The 16916-nt window shown below is 40.6% G+C and overlaps 1 protein-coding gene across 1 annotated transcript in view; it reads right to left on the bottom strand.

The window, feature by feature from the left end:
- llgl1 (LLGL scribble cell polarity complex component 1) overlaps positions 1 to 13177 on the bottom strand; it is a 92994-nt gene extending 79817 nt beyond the window's left edge. The window contains exons 1-2 of the mRNA XM_059979672.1: positions 12945 to 13177; positions 10805 to 10902 (exon numbers count right to left, since the gene is read on the bottom strand). Coding sequence (XP_059835655.1) covers positions 10805 to 10902; positions 12945 to 13025 — 179 coding nt within the window. The 5' untranslated portion in view covers positions 13026 to 13177. The remainder of the gene's footprint in view (positions 1 to 10804; positions 10903 to 12944) is intronic.
- Between the last annotated feature and the right edge of the window lie 3739 nt (positions 13178 to 16916).

Below are 16916 nucleotides of genomic sequence, written 5' to 3'. Positions count from 1 at the left end.
AACACAGTACTTTAATTGCAGCAACTGTGCACACATTTAAACTCTGGTGTTTTATTCTTTATTGATACTAAAACAGTCAAGAATTTCAGCAAAGACAATGCTTTTTGAAACAATGTGCAAAACCACATTACTCCAGAAAACTAAATATCAAAATTAAGTCCCTTACTGAAGGAAAAGCAGCATCTTTGTTTGAACTACCTTCCCTGCAAATTGCTTGAATTTTCAGTGTGATTGGTAGTAACTTGAGGTTCACAGAACCTTATACACATGTATGCAGCAAGGTCAATCCCAAGTAAAATATTTTTGCACAGCACGGAGACCCATTTCCTTGGTACTTCTGCAAACACAGCCAACTCTTTCTAAAATGCAATATTGTTCTCAAAACATCTAGACAGGTGGCATACACAACAGGTGCTGTTATTCAGGTTAGTAGCAACAGTTACAACAGAATTCTGCAACTGGTAACCAGACCAGATACTAGTTCTTCAAAATCTTCCTGTTGATGGAATGCTCTCTAGATCAAGTTCTGAAACACGACACTAGAGAATTAAACACCATTTAGGGAACGTCTTATGTTTTGGATAAGAGTTAGATTCCAGAGGAAATTCTCCACCTGAACAAAGGCCACTGAGCCTGCAGTAGATCTCCAGCAGTGTTTAAGGCCTCCAGTGTTGTTTAGTCAAGAAGATTAGTTTTTTTTTTAAAAAATCCCCAAACTTGGCACAGTGCGATCTTTCTCTTCCTTAAAGTGGGATGTTTTCCCAAGTATGTTGCAATATTGTGGGGGTGGAGGCTGTTGCATAATTAGAAACATTTACGAGTTGGGCCCAGCAGAGGAAAACAAAGGCATCCATTTTTCTTTTAATGGCAGAAGAAAGCCACGTCAGCCAGACACCTCAACTGTCTTAAAATAATGGATTGAGAAAAATGAAGAATAATCCTGTAGAAGCATTTGTAATAACTGCACTTAGAGTCTACTTAGCATATGACAAAATTCAGTGAAGGATACCAGATCCAGCGAGAGGTTTAGTACACATCGTTACAGGGCATGTGAAATACAAACGGAGCAATGTTTATTGTCTAGGATTTTATGCAGCAATTGGGACAGTTGAAGCAGCAGCATTTAAAAGGCAGCAGAAAGTTTCCTTTCCTTCTGCTGGAGAATGTAGCTGATAATTGGAGGGTAGGAGGATTATCATATCATTAAAGTGGTGAGAAATATCTCCCGTGTATGAATTGGAAGTTATTTTTGTGCACTGCTTTCTGATCAAGAGGGAGACGGGGTTTTTAAATTCATCTTTTCCGTATTTCACACAGTCCCTCCAGCATCAATACAATTTTGTATTTTCCCTCCAGAACAGCTGCTTTTAAATGCTGTTAATGGGTCAAAGTTAAGAGGCAGGTTCACAGACCTATGCATACATTTATAAAGCACAGTTAAATGATGAATTAAATGCAATGCTATTGAAGTCCCATCATACAACTAAAAAACAAAATACAAAAAGTTTCCACAAATGACAAGTTACACTCAAAATTTAAGAGGCACCAGAAATCAAATTTCTGGCTGCTAAACAATCCTTTTGGATATATACGCAAAATGCTGGAGCAACTCAGCAGGTCAGGCAGCATCTATGGAAATTAATGAACTGTTGGCCCTTTATCAGGACTGAAGGGGTGGTGGGGTGGAAGAAAGAAGAGGAAATAAGGTGGGGGAGAAGGAAGTCAAGCCAGGTGATGTCCTGTGGGTGAGGGAAAAGGCAGATGAAGTAGAAGCTAGAGGTGATAAGTGGAAAAACAAGTGGAGAAGAGGAATCTGATAGGTGTGTGACTCATGGGAGAAAGGGAAGGAGGGACCCCGAGGGAGGTGATAGGCAGGTGAGAAGAGGCAAGAGGCAAATAGAAGATGGAAGAGCAGGGGCAAGAAAAAAAACAGAAGTTGGAGAAATCAAATCATGCCATCAGGTTGGAGGCTACCTTAACAGAATGAGGTGTTTCCCTCCAACCTGAAGGTGTTCTCATCATGGTAGTAGAGGAAGCCATGGACCAGCATGTCAGAATAGGAATTGAAATTATTGGTCACCAGGAATTTTCACTTTTTGCAGATGGAACTGAGGTGCTCAATAATCTCACTGGATGTTGATCAACACAAAAAGGTAAGAGCAAAAGTAGAACAGAGCGATGACCAAGGCTGTTACAGCATATTCAACCCCTGGTCTGATGAAAGTACATGCTACGAAGTACAGCATAATTTATTCTTGAGGAGCACCAGAATTAGTTTTTTTTTTGCTCCAAGATACCCCTCAAAGACCCCACTTCAGTTATCACCTGTCCGAACACCTTTGTCACCTTTTTGTATTTGACAGAGCCCCAGAGCAGCTTGAGATGTTTATGCTCTGCCAGAGATGCTGAATAAATAGAAGCCATTGGATCCCAATGCTAAAGCAGAAAATGTGAGGGATGATTTAATGGCACTGCATAAATTTATACTTGGCTTACACAGACATTGCAGGAAGGATTCTTCCCTTAGCTGAATGCTTAATTACCATAGAGCATTACAAAGTAGTTGGCAGATGGATTTGAGGAAACAGTGCTGAAAAATGGTTTAGGCTAGATAGTATTTTTGTCCAGTATAATTTACAAATGGCTTCATCTCTTATAAATCTGTGAATCAAAGATAGCACCTGAACATTTATGGAAGCATCCTGGTGATGGTAAGCTTTTGCAGGCCATGGGTAAATAGTTGAGTGAAGCAATTGGTTGGTAATGTGCACAATTGTTTTTGCAATATAATCAGTCTGTGCCTGAACACTGTCACAATCTGGCTGTACGAAACCAGGGGCTGCTTTGTTTCTTGTGAAATCCAAGTAGGAATGAAGCAGCTGAAGATGATATGAACTCTGACATTGCCAAGAAATTCTTGCAGCACATCTTGAAGCTAACCATTGAATAGCAATTGCCATTTTTAATTTATATATGCACACATACAACTCCAGCCATTAGTCTTTTCCTAATGATTTTACCTTTGCCATAGTCAAGAACCAATGTCACATTTACACTGCCATTATAATTTCCACTCAGGAGATAATAACTTGCCCAACTCTTCAGCATTGGTTCAAGAGGGACAACCCACTGCAATCTCCAAAATTTGTTTAGTATATATAACATCAGTAGCTGCAAAGAATGAAAGCCATCTTTGATTTGTAGCCCCTCAGTTTTGCTGGCCGACTCCAAGATCACTGTAGTGTCTGCTAAGGCAGAGAGTGGGTGCTCAGTGGCACTGCTTTTGGATTTTGTGGGCTCATTCTTCATTACACTATGCAGTTAAAGGCTTGATCACTGGTAGGGGGCTGCATCTTAAGCAGCCCAATCAAACTAGCAACTCCAACTTAAACTGAGTAAATAATCATTCTTTATGTTCTGATGAAATATGAACTCCATCTCTCCACCAATGCTGCCTGACCTGTTTGAGCATCTCCAACATTACTTCAATAAAGAATGCATTTTGTTCTGCATAGCAAGATTTTGTACCTACCAGATAAGAGGTCACTTGCCAAAATAGACCCACAGTTACACCAACTATTAAACATTTAATCTCCATGAAAGTCAAAATAAAATTTTAAATGGTAGGTGCTGGGAATACTAACAAGTCAGGCAGTACCTCTGGAAAGATAAACAGGTACGTTTGTGATCACAGATTCTTTGTCAGAATGGGGAAAGTGCACATAAGGCAAGTACTCAGCAGCACTAAATGTCAGAGCTGTAATCTCAACTATTTAGACCTCTGACCCATTCAGTATTACTACCTGTCAGCAGTTACAGAAAGTTCATTACTTAGATGTTTAAGGGGAGCATAGGAGTAGAATTTTATAATTCTGGAATTTTGACTTCAGCAGTGTTAAATATTACCCCAACGTGCTACAAAATAAAACACAAAATCCTGCAGGAATTATAGGAACCTAGTGCTACTTTGGCAATTATTTTCCCAGTTCTTGGCTATTCAGTAATTATGAGACACGAATGAGGCTCCAGAATTCAAAAGGAATAAAGATGGAACAACCCATGGTTGAACATTTAGAATTCAGCTACATGGTTATTTTTATGGATAAGTACAACATTCACAATTAATGTCACCAAATGATGGGAATGCCACATGGAGCTATTCCCAATTTCAACAACGGACCACATACTTGCACATTTAATCAAAGCCAAAAGCAGCACCACAACGCAAATCATTAATTCCACAGTCCACAATTAGCTTGACCTACTTCCTAACAATTCACTCTGCAGCCTAGTGCCAAACACATACTACTTGGCAGATAACAGCAAGTGCTTCAAAGGGCCCTTTCTTTGTATTCTTTAGCATTTCCCCATCATTAAGAGGCAAAATAACACAAATAGATTTGCATCACATTAACTGCCCACAATACAAATGCATTTTGTTCCCTCCCATACAGGAATAGCTCTTAAACAGCACATCATCGTTATCCACCTTACTGGAGTACACTTTAGCATTAAAGCCAGTGCCAGATCACATCTTACTTCAAACACATCTTGCCCCCCCCAAACAAAAAAATCACCAGGACGAGGAGCTTGCAATGACCACCATGCCCATCAGCCTTCGCTCTGGCCAGGATGAGGCCAAACCCAAACTGTCAGAGCAACCTCATTCTGCTTAGATTGTCTACAACCCAATGCAGCGAATATGGAGGTTTCTAATTTTAAGTAACCCTCTCTTCAGTTGGTTGTTCCCCACCCCCAGGACAAGCTTTTCCACATCTGTCTCTGCCACATCCTTGCCCATTCAATTAATCTATATTTCCGCAGGGCCTTTCTGCATCAAAATGCACACCCACAAACTTTCTTGCTTCCCCAATTTTTAATTGCCCCAAAGATCTAAACTTGAGAAGCACACAGATAAAACCCTTCTACAATTGGAGACAACACTATTGTTTGTTACTAGGAACTCAGGCAAGTTAAACAGTAAAGGAAACAGGTTAATGGCACTTGGTGAATTACTGATGATTAACATAGGTGCATTACAAGCAAAGATAGGAGAAACTATAATGAGAAACAAAAACGGCAAGAAAGCATACAGCTTTAGCAGTCCACAAGACACCCATGGGAGGGGGGAGGGGAATAAGAATTAACAGAAGCTTGAATTACAAAGTGAAACGTACATCAGGACTTTGCACTGCTACAAAATGCATTTACCTTGGATTCAAAACTGGATTGGCATTAGAAGACAAAACACAAAGATGGAAGGATTCCGCTCTGATTGCAAGCCTGTGACCACCTCATTACTTGTGATATTTATCACCAACTCAGATGTAGGAGGTATAAATGGCAAGTTTGTAGAATACAAGAAAGTTGGTAATGTTATGGATTGTTGTCCAATACTGCAGCAAGGCAGATTGGAAAGTTAGGTGGGGCACTGGCAGATACAATTTAATTCTCACAACAAAGTGCTGTACTTCGGGATGTAAACATATACTGCAAGTGTTAGGGCAAGAAGAAATGTTGGACAGAAGAACTTTAGGATTCAAGTCCAGAGTTCCCTGGAAATAGCAACCCAGTTCAATAGACAGTGAAGAAAGGCATTTGGTTACCACAGTAATGTGGGCAGTTTTGATTGCCACACTCAAGGAAGGATGCAGTAGTGCTGAATAGAGTGAGGAATTCACCAGGCTGTTGCTTGGAGGATTCCAGTTATGAAAAGATAATGGACAGGTTAGGTTTGTTTACTCTGGGAAAAAAAAACTACCCATGAGAGATAGAAGTATACAAAGTTAAAAATGCAGATAGAATCTTTTCCAAAGCCAAAGGAAATCAAAAACAAGAGGGCACAAGTTTACAGTGAGGAGTTTTAAAGAGAATTATAAAGGAAAGATTTTTTTAATTAAAAAGTGCCTGATATCAGGAATTCACAGTCAGACAATAGCATCTTCAACAACTGTATATCAGTATTGAAATCACTGGAATCAGATACAATCACTGCGTTCAAGAGACATTTAGAAAGACAGGCAAGACAAAGAAGAATATGGACCTAATGTAACCTTTCTGTCCATTTACAGTTAGCGTAGATGGGCAAAACCATTGGCACAAGTTTAGTGGTCTGAAAGGCACACCTGTGCTTTACAAGAGGACCCCAAGAAATATTCTGCCTTCATTCTTCAAACAAAAAAAGGACAATTACCTTCACAGAAATGCCAAGAAACCAGGGAGTCCAATAAAAAAACAAGGAATTAGAAGGTGGTTAAAGTGCTGGAGATTATTACCAAAAGCAGATACCCATGGCCCGAAAATCTGCATCCAGAGTACCCAATATTGGTAGTCATAGAAACAAAAGGATATGTTGATCATCATCATCCACGATCCTGCAGATTATGAAACTGTTCCAGCAGATTAGAGGGTAGCAAATGTATCTCTATTATTTGAAAAAGGGAAGAAGGAGCAAAAACAACTAGAGACACTAACATGAGTAGGGAAAATATTAAACTCCAGATATTAAAGGGCATACTAACAGCATAGTTAGAAACTATCAACAGGGTTTGAGGGTTATTAAAAGGAAACAGCATTTGACAAATGTTTTTTTTTTGATAAAGTAACTGGTAAAACAAACAAGGGAGATCAGTGGATATGTTCCATCTGATGCTCAAAAGGAATTTGATAAAGTCTCTCAAAGAGATTAGATTGCAACATTAAAGCACTGGGTGCAAGTGGAAATGTACTCACATAAATTGAGAACTGATTGATAGGTTAGAAACAGGAAGAACCAAAGGGAAATAGACAGTGACTACAGAGGTACCAAGGTATCAGAACTTTGGTCCCAGATCTTCATGACATACATTGATGATTTTGATGAGGGAAACAAAAGGTGATTTATGTTTCCCAGTGACAGAAGTGGATGAGATTGTGAAATCAGAAAATGAGCATGCAGTGTTTGGTAGTCCTTTGTTTCTGTGGCTACCTGCAAGAAGAAATTCAAGGTTGTATATGATATATAATAAAAGTACTCTGAATTTTGGTATACCAGCTTCTGAAAGCAAACACACAGCTTCAGCACACAACTAAGGTAGCAGTTATGCTCACCCGCATTACATGAGATTGTGTACAGGACTCTGCTCAGACCATACACAATGATCTGGAATATTGTGTGCAGTGTCTGTTTCCTTATCTGAAAGATACTGTTGGCTGAGTGGATGCATTAACGCTTACTAGACTGATTTCTGGAACAATACAAGAGATTGGGTCAATGGTGTTTGTACCTACTTGAGTTTAAAAGAAAGTGAGAAAATCTGATTTAAAAATGTTGACAGGGCTGGTCAGATTGGACTAGGGTGGGGTGAGTGGAGGATACTTTCTCTGGTACTGACGATGATCTAAAATGAAGAGCCAAAATATCAGTGTTTTGGGCAATATGGTTAGAACTGGAAATGAGAATTTTTTTTTCACTCAGTGGTCAACATGAGGAATTCTTTGTCACAAGAAGTTGAATAAGTTTAATAAGGAGATGTGCATTTCTCTAGACACAAAAGGTATTGGTGGCAGGAGATTTCATTCTGACGGAATTAGCCAACATCACGAGAATTTGGACAAATGGCCTTAGGGTAGTATTTTATATGGTATGGACAAGATTCTGGATGCTGGCTAGCAGTACAATGGTGCAGTCGTGTCTAAAATCTTAAGGATGTAGACGAATTGAAGAATGGGTGGAATCAGGCAGCACTGAAAGTTGCATCTTCTGATGCTCAGAAGCAAATGGAACAACAATATTGAACAGCTAGCACTGTTTCAGATCTCTTCCTTGGTCGCAGGAGTTAGCAGGTTCATACACAAAATGCTGGAGTAATTCAGCAGGTCAAGCAGCATCAATGCAGGGGGAATTAACACTCGACTTTTCAGGCCGAAATCATCTATCAGGATTGACCCAAATAAGGTTTACATAGGGAATGAAGTTAATGCTCAACAAGAAATGGGAGGTAACATCTAGCAGGGTTTCAATACAATAGTGAAGTGGGAAGAGATTAGAAAAGTTGGACGATAGGAAGAGATGGAAAGCAGATTCACTGCCTGTACTTAGAAGTAACAACCCTCAAAAGAAAATACAACCAAGATCAGAGTTCAACATTATTCGCACAGCCAATCAGGAAAACAGCATCAATTCCTGAAAGGAAAGGGCACAAACAGGTGCAAGAAATTAAACATTACAACAAATGGTCACAAAACAATATTGCTGCAGTCACAAACATCAAACTAAAGAGAAAGATTGTGGACTGCTTTGAAGGGTCAGCATGCCCATCCTTTGTCCAGCAATGCAGAGTTTGTGCGCTGATGTGCAGTTCAAGTCATTCTCCCAGGCAGATCCCAACAATACCACAGACACAAGGTTTTTTTTTAAACTAACAAAGGGGCCCTTTGCACTGCTCTATTGAGCAGTCACGCTATAAAAGCCAAACCATTTCCCCCCATCTGACACATCTTACATTAAAAAGACTCTTTGCTAGGAGAGAGAACTAAAACCAAAGCAAAGCTGGGTCAGCTGTGAAATATTGCTTATTTAGAGCAAGTCACCAGGAAGCATTGTGCAGACAGCAATAAGTTAATTTTAGGATAAATTCCTCCACATTACATCTATGCAAATGCAATCAAATTTGTTCTCCAGTCCCCCATCCACCTTCTTTCCACTGCTATTTAAGTCCTGAAGACTCTTAGGACATATTGCTTGCTCTATCTTTATTTCATAGAGGAACAAAAAAAAATCAATTTTCCCTCTACAGTTACTGAACTGGCATTTAGAGGTTTGGATCAGTGATCCAGGGGAACTAATCTGAATCCCAGCAAGATTACAAATTGCTATTCTAACATTTATGTAATCTTCAATAACAGTATCAAACAATGTAATAAAGGGAATGTCAAGTGTCTTGGAGGTCAGACGTTTATTTCATAATTGAGGAACCTTCTTTTGTCTATACTCCCTTGAGATCAAGGCCAAATTATTAGCTTGGTAAGTAGCATGAGATCTCTTGCTCGTCAAACTCAAACTGCAAATAGCATCTATACCACAGCCAGGATAGAAATAACTGAGCAACATCTTTACCAATCAAGCTTGCAAATGAAAAAAAGATTGATTTTATGCTTTATTTACATACAACTAGTCACCACTCATTTAGGAAATACAAGCAGAGATTTCCCTTTCCTCTGCTCTTCAAGGAAACTGTTTTCCAAGTGAATTTGCTGTACCATAAATGGCTCAGGTTGCTGTTGGGTATATATCCCACCTTCAACTTCTTGACAACACTGTTAGCCAATAAACAGCAATCCAATATATCCATTTGCAATAAAGATCTTTAAAGTATGCATGCAGGCATGTTTGATTTACGAAGCTTGTCTCACTTTTGTACTCCAGGCCCTATTGATATTGGCACCAAGTGGTAAGCTTAACATGAAACAATTGCTGACTGCATTTTCAATTCTATACATTGTCAAAAGAATTTCAGGAATTAGAACTCAGAATTGCCAACAAGACTATTTGAACATTACATACCGTCTCTTCTGCTTGGTCTCTACAGTGGTGATCTCTAGAAAAAACATTGAACCATTGTCTCACTATGGTTGGGGCATTTACCCAAATTGCTGCCTTGACTTGCACTGCATGCATATATTGCAACTGTTTTTAGGGCAAATATCCTTTCACCCAATCAGTTCACTGCAAACAAGTCAATTTGTTTAAGCTTGAATAATTCATCATTGTTAAAGGGAAACCTGAAATTAAACTGTTCTAAACATTTACTGTAACTTCACCTTGAACAGGATGTTATGATTTAACTGCACTGTTACTTAGGCTCTTGCATGAACAGAGGTCAGTGACCACATCAGTAACTACTGCATAGGCAAGTCTCAGCTACCAGAACCACGACAGACAGCAATCCACCAATATCATCCCAGCATAGACACTACCACAGACACAGTGGCACTCTTCCAGCAAGCATTGTCACTTGCAACTCTCCCATTCCCAACCGTCTTAAACCAGACAGGGTTCAACTACACGTTTTGGTTAAATACTATGGTAAACTCAAACATAATTGAACACACGGAAATAAGAATGCCTCTACACACTTGCTAGCAGCAATCAAAGCAAATTTATAATCTTCTTCCTTTGCAGTAGAGTGCAGGGGAGGTGGGAATTAAATCCAAGTTCTAAATCATTCTTCCTGCTCCCTCTTCTAGAGGACATACTGCGGGATAGAAAAGATGCACCCAAAAGAATCTCCAATCTGATTCAACAATTTAAAATGCAATAAATACAAGACAGTGCAAAGTATTATATTCTTAGACATCAGATTACAAACATGATGTTAGAGTCTAAAAGTTTATACCCAAATGGCAGGCATTCCCCATTCACCAAATTTACTGGATCACCTTATATAGGAAGAATTGCTTTACACTGCTGCAATCAATAGGCAATGAAAAAGGGAAAATTGTCAAATTTTAATGCCATTCTTTCTGGAGATTTCATTTAATTGAAGGTGAACATGTTGGAAAAAGCAAAGGAATCAAACACAACCAAACTAAAATAAATTGACAATAAAATCCAAAATTCTGAAGTGTGCCACTCATCTTCCATAACATGTTGTCATGGTAATAAAGTCAGATGCCTTGTGCATAATGCATAGAAAGCACCTGAATTTCTAAACTACCAACACGTTTGCTACTTAATGAAGCGCTTCCAAAAAAAAACACAAAATACTTACCTACACAAGCATCAGCAACACCCCAGACAAGGATTATTTTATAAAAAGGATACATTTTCAAAGATCCTGATTTGGTTGCAATGGCCATTAGCCGGAGTTTCGGATCATGTGCCAAAGAGCTAGGCTGATTTGGAAATCCATGTTCGACTGTCTACGGGGATGGAAATAACTGTAGTTATGATCTATTCAGTGTAAAAAATACTCTTTACAATAACTAGCACACATATAGTGCTTTAAAAATACAAATCATCATTTGGTTCCTTATCACAAAACTTGGCACTTGAGCCACAAGAATCAGCTTGGTCAGAAATTTATTGTAAGGAATTCCAGAGTTTATGCCCATGCAAATAGGAGGGAAATAATAGGATATGGCAATGCAGAAATCCTGCTCTGAAATCCAAGGAGAACTCAGAAAAAAAAAATCAGAATACTTTACATGTGCACATTGACAATAATTTTAGCCCAATGTCTTTCCACTATTGCAGTGACAAAATTTGAAAAGTGTAAAAGGGGATTTGTTAACACACACAAAATGCTGGAGGAACTGAGCAGACCAGGCAGCATCTATGGGAAAAAAAATCCGTTATTGAAGGGTTTTGGCTGAAACATAACTGCATTTTCTCCCCCACAGATGCTGCCTGGCCTGCTGAGTTCCTCCAACATTTTGTGTGTTGCTCAGATTTCCAGCATCTGCAGATTGTATCTTGTTTGCAAGGGCATTTGGTAACTTTCTTTTGCAAGTTGCAATGATGAACCAATCAAATTCATATCATAGTTGCCATCAGTTTAGTAAATCATTTTAATATATGTGCTTTCTGAAGGCAAAAAGCCCAGAAAAAGGGCAAAACAAAATCAGGTAAATAACTTTCCAAACACCCAGGTTCTTAAACACTATCTCTCTTAACCCAATCATTTCTCTCTTTACCAAAGGGGTTTTTTCCAATGCTAGTGGCAATAGTGACTTTAGAATAATGAAGACTGTACAAGCAGCTTACCTACACAAGGTACATTGAGCAGAGTCAAATTTCAATCATTTTCTCTGCACATCCTCCATGTCACCACACTCCACTCCTCCCTTCTTCCAGTCCATTGAGTCCCATGCAACATCATTCCCTCTATTTTGGCACCCAGGTAACATGCTAAACAACACTTCCAATCCTCCACCTCGCTAACCTCCCAAACTTCCTTCTACTGACCTCTACATAATCTCTTACCCACCCCAGGCTAACTCCTTTGTACCAACACCTTTCTTATCTCCATTATCCCCAACTCACCTCAATCCTAATAAGGAACAATTTGTACACCATCTCATCCTCTCTCCAACCTCCCCCTTCTATCTCCAAGACAAACAGCTGCAGCTCAAGTTACTCAAACCCTTTCCCTCTTCTGTCCCAATCCCTCTTCTCTCGATTCCCCCACTCCCAATCTTCCTTCGCCTTACTGAAGGCTAACAGCTCCAATTCAAGTTACCAAAACCCCTCTTCGCACCCCACCCCTCTTCTGTCCCAACCTCTCTTCTCTCGCCTCTACTCTACCTTCCCCCACTCCCCTTCTTATTGAAGGCTAACAGCTCCAATTCGAGTTGCCCCCAAACCCCTCTCCAACCTCTCTTCTCTCACCTCTACTCTTTACCTTCCCCCACTCCCCTTCTTATTGAAGGCAAACAGCTCCAATTCGAGTTACCCAAACCTCCTCTTCGCACCCTCACCCTCTTCCGCCCCAATCTCTCTCTCTCTCTTCTACCCTTCACCTCCACCCTCCCCCCGCCAACTCCTCATCTCCCCTCACCTTATTGAAGGCGAACAGCTCCAATTCGAGTTACCCAAACCTCCTCTTCGCACCCTCACCCTCTTCCGCCCCAATCTCTCTCTCTCCTACCCTTCACCTCCACCCTCCCCCCTCCAACTCCTCATCTCCCCTCACCTTATTGAAGGCGAACAGCTCCAATTCGAGTTACCCAAACCTCCTCTTCGCACCCTCACCCTCTTCCGCCCCAATCTCTCTCTCTCCTACCCTTCACCTCCACCCTCCCCCCTCCAACTCCTCATCTCCCCTCACCTTATTGAAGGCGAACAGCTCCAATTCGAGTTACCCAAACCTCCTCTTCGCACCCTCACCCTCTTCCGCCCCAATCTCTCTCTCTCCTACCCTTCACCTCCACCCTCCCCCCTCCAACTCCTCATCTCCCCTCACCTTATTGAAGGCGAACAGCTCCAATTTGAGTTTCTCCCGCTGCGGGTCGTTGCCCGGTCGGCGGAATCGAAATTTCATCATGGTCTCGACTCGGACCCTCGGTAGGCTGGGCAGACACGAGTTACCTGCAGGAGCGGGCCGACCTGCAGCTGGGTCCAGGGAAAGCGAGCCAGAAGGGCTCAACTCACACCGAGGGCTCGCCGTTGCTCCACGGCCGCTTCTTTTGTGGCGGCTCTGCAACTGTTAACCCCACCTTCGAGAAGGAGCACAGCCATTGGACCTTCCCGCTTGATTGGCATCACAATCTAGCCAGCGAGGCCAATCGCTGGAAGCAGTCTCCTCCTGTCTGATGGTGTATCTCCCAATCGCCTGGCGCAGCCCTATCGAGCACTGCATGCTGGGAAAGGTAGTTCACAGCGGTTTGCAGATACAGGCCGGGCTAGCCGGCTGTCTCGTCGCTGTCCTCGGGACCGTCGGCGATTCCAGTTCTACTTATCAGAAGAGTGCTTCGTTGGCCAGCTTTCCTCCTCAGTTAATTAATGACTTTCCGCTCAAATGGTTCCTGCAGCTTTATTTCTAATGAATTCCACATGGTATTCATTAGTGTCATTGTATGCCGAATCAAGACACAGAAGCTCCTGGGGTTCGAACGTTTCATTTGCTCCCCCGTTCTTGTAAACGTGAACAACTACATTCGCTCAAGTTTTCATACATTTCCCCTTGGCATCCCAGATTAAGTGTTTCCACAATCTTACAGGTTGATATTTTTGATGTAGCCCACAATATCCTGACTTCCAACAAGTTTACAGGTTCTCCAGTCTGGTCAATCTTTACTAATTGGTAAGACCTCACAGTTCTAATATTATTACAGTGAATATAAACAGATATATGCTGTATATAAAGAGAGAGAGACACACACACACACACACACACAAACATGGAACCATTCAACCAACTGGCCCATACCAACCAAGAGCTGCATCCAAGCTTGTCCCCATTTGCCAGTATTCAGCTCATATCCTTCTTGACCTTTCCAATCCAAGAACATGGACAACTGCCTTGTAAAAGTTGCTATTGTACCTGCCTCAACCACTTCAACTGGCAGCTCAATCCATATACTTTACCACCCTTTGTGTAAAAATAACCTTCAACTTTTATACCTTTGTCAATGACTCTACCTCTATTTTATCACATGGAGACCAGAATGTCATCTCGCCAAATTTCTCAACAAATCTAGCACAACATCTCTGATTTTTAATTCTGTTCATCTGGAAATGAACGTATGAGTTCTGTTTTACTCATGGACAGTATAGGAGAGGAGGCAGCGGAGTTTAGAGTTTGGAGCTTGAGTGACTACAGCCTATCCATGAGAATGAAAGATTTAACATTTCAGGGAATGAGTATTCCATAAGCTAATAGAGTGGAGGTAGACAGGGGCTGGATGAGTGCTAGAACAATAAAAAAGACTAGGAAGATAGCTCAGCAGATCCTGGAGGACAGATTGGCCTCTAAAGAGTATTCATAATTCCTTACATTACCTAGTTGGCCCATCAGATCTATGCTGTCTCACCAAACACTCCACTGTTCCTTATCAACCTATTCTTGTCCCTCTTCCCTTCTCTCCCCCCGCCCCAAATCTACCACTCACCTATGTACTAGTTGTTAATTTAGAGGCCAACACACAGATCTGCAGGCAGAAACTTGTGCACCAAATCAAAACCCATCTGGTCAAGAAGTGATCTTCAGAGGAGGAGAAAGATAACAAGGGAATAATTATCAGGGTCAAAGCCAACAGTGAGTCAATACAAAACGTTGGAGTGAACATCCAGAATCATGGTCCTAACTGGTATTAACAGCATAGGTTGGTGAGATCATAAAGTGTTAGGAAACAGATTAGGAAGCTGTGCCTCAGAAGTTTTTAATCTCTGAATGCCAGTGAGTACAGAAATGGGAGGATGATGCAGCTAGAGAGATGATGCAAGAAGGAAAATTTTAGATTTTCAGAACATTGAGTCCAGTTCTAAAGAGGCCAGGATCTCTAATGATCTTCCGGTTACATCCTCACTGGCAGTGTTTGTTGTTGGGGAAAGCCTCAAATGGATTGGTGGAGGGGCAGTAAACTGAGAAAAGTTTCAGAAGGGAGACAGCAAAAATGAACATGGAAGGCAAAAAATTAGTGACAGAGTTTATAAGACAGAGCAACCAAAGGTTACAGAGAAAGCAGACAAAAATAAAGGAGTCTGACTGTGCTTAATGTTATATTACCAAAAGCAAGGAGTTTAGTGAATAAGCAGATAAGCTGAAAACCCCAAATAAAATAAATTAACATATAATATTTTAGGTTTCACTGAAATGTAATGTGGGGCAGATCTCAATGGTATTAGTTATAGAGTTTTTAGATGAAAGAGTGAGAGAGATGCTGAAGATGGATTATACTAGAAAGATCATTAAATGAGAGTGTAGGGAGGGGATGAACAAGAAAGGGGAATCACATTGTTTGGCATGTATGATAGTCCTTCACACACTCTGAGGGAGACAGAAAATCAGATTTCTTACAAGTGCATAAATGCCATGGTTAGTAGAGAGAAATGGCAATGATCCTAATAATAACTGGGATACAGTTAGTGTAAAAGGTAGACTTAAAATTCCTAAATTACATTTATGAGAATTAGATAGGATATAGCAAGCCTACTAAAAGGGCTGAGCAGGGTCAGTTTTAGAGGATGAAGCAGGGCAGGTGGAAGGGATTATTGAGTAAAACAAATACTGCTTTATTTTATTTTATCTAATTTCTCACCAACTTTCCCCAGATTCTGCCACTGACCTTGCAAAGAACCAGTTACCTTATCAACCCGTGCATCTTGGGATGTGGGAGGAAGTCATTATATGAGGATGGAGGGAAGCCACAGTCATAGGTGGAATGAAAAAACCTCACACTGACTGCAAATGGAGGTCAAAATTGTCTTCAGGTGGCTTGAGTTGTGAGACAGCAGCTCTGCTAACGGTATCGCTGTGTACTGGTATCTGTGTGAGAGCACGCATGTGGAAGTGCTGATTTGTATCATTGTGGAAAAGAATAAGAATAACATTGGAATAAAGATTTGAATGATGAAAATCACCTTTTACTAGATAGTGAACTGATGAAGAAAAAGTGAACTAGGACAATATTTAAAAGCATAAACAATAAGAGAGATTCAGCATAGGGTGACCATGCTCCCTCAATAATAAGGTGCATTGAGAATAGAATAAGACAAAAAAAAAGAAGAGCTTATGTCAGGCATACATCAAGTTTCTATCTCTAAGTATTGGCACTTTTATTCCATTTTGGACCTCAGCCAGTGATCTGTGGCTGATGAGTATTTGTAGGACAGATTGTTGACAAAGGGCTTGACAACACAGGCCAGTGCAGTATAATTATCAAGTCTTGGGAAGATACACTTGAGTCTGGTGCTACATCAGAACTGCCTCGGGTGTGTAACACATAGATCAGGGAGAAAAGAAAAACTAACATCTGGGAAACAGCCATAAAAATGTGGATCAAACTTCGAAGGTATTCTTTATATTCTGTCCATTATTGTAACAGGAGAATCACATGTACTACCACTGTATCTACCAACTCACAAACTCAGCATAGTAATTTGTCTTTCATAACTGAAGGCATTTTCAATCAGAATCTTTAAGTTTTCTGCCGAGTTTTGTTTAGAATTTCATAGCACTAATGAGCACTGAACACCTTCTGTATGTGAAACACCAGAGAACCCATTTAACACTGCTTCCCACCGGAGATCAGTTACTTCAGAAAAGTTACAGTGAGGTCAAACCCAATCTTCCCAACTGTTCTATTTTTTTGTATTGACATGGTGAAGTTTTCATATTATAGTCAACACAGAATTTTATTCAAAGCTTTTACAACTTTGAAGGAGCTTTCTGTGATCTGTCACAGTGGTTCCTTCTTTGGTAGTGAGATTTTGT

The sequence above is a fragment of the Hypanus sabinus genome, chromosome 9 (genome assembly GCF_030144855.1).
Source record: "Hypanus sabinus isolate sHypSab1 chromosome 9, sHypSab1.hap1, whole genome shotgun sequence".
Lineage (NCBI taxonomy): Eukaryota > Metazoa > Chordata > Chondrichthyes > Myliobatiformes > Dasyatidae > Hypanus > Hypanus sabinus.
This window is presented reverse-complemented; position numbering and strand designations above follow the sequence as displayed.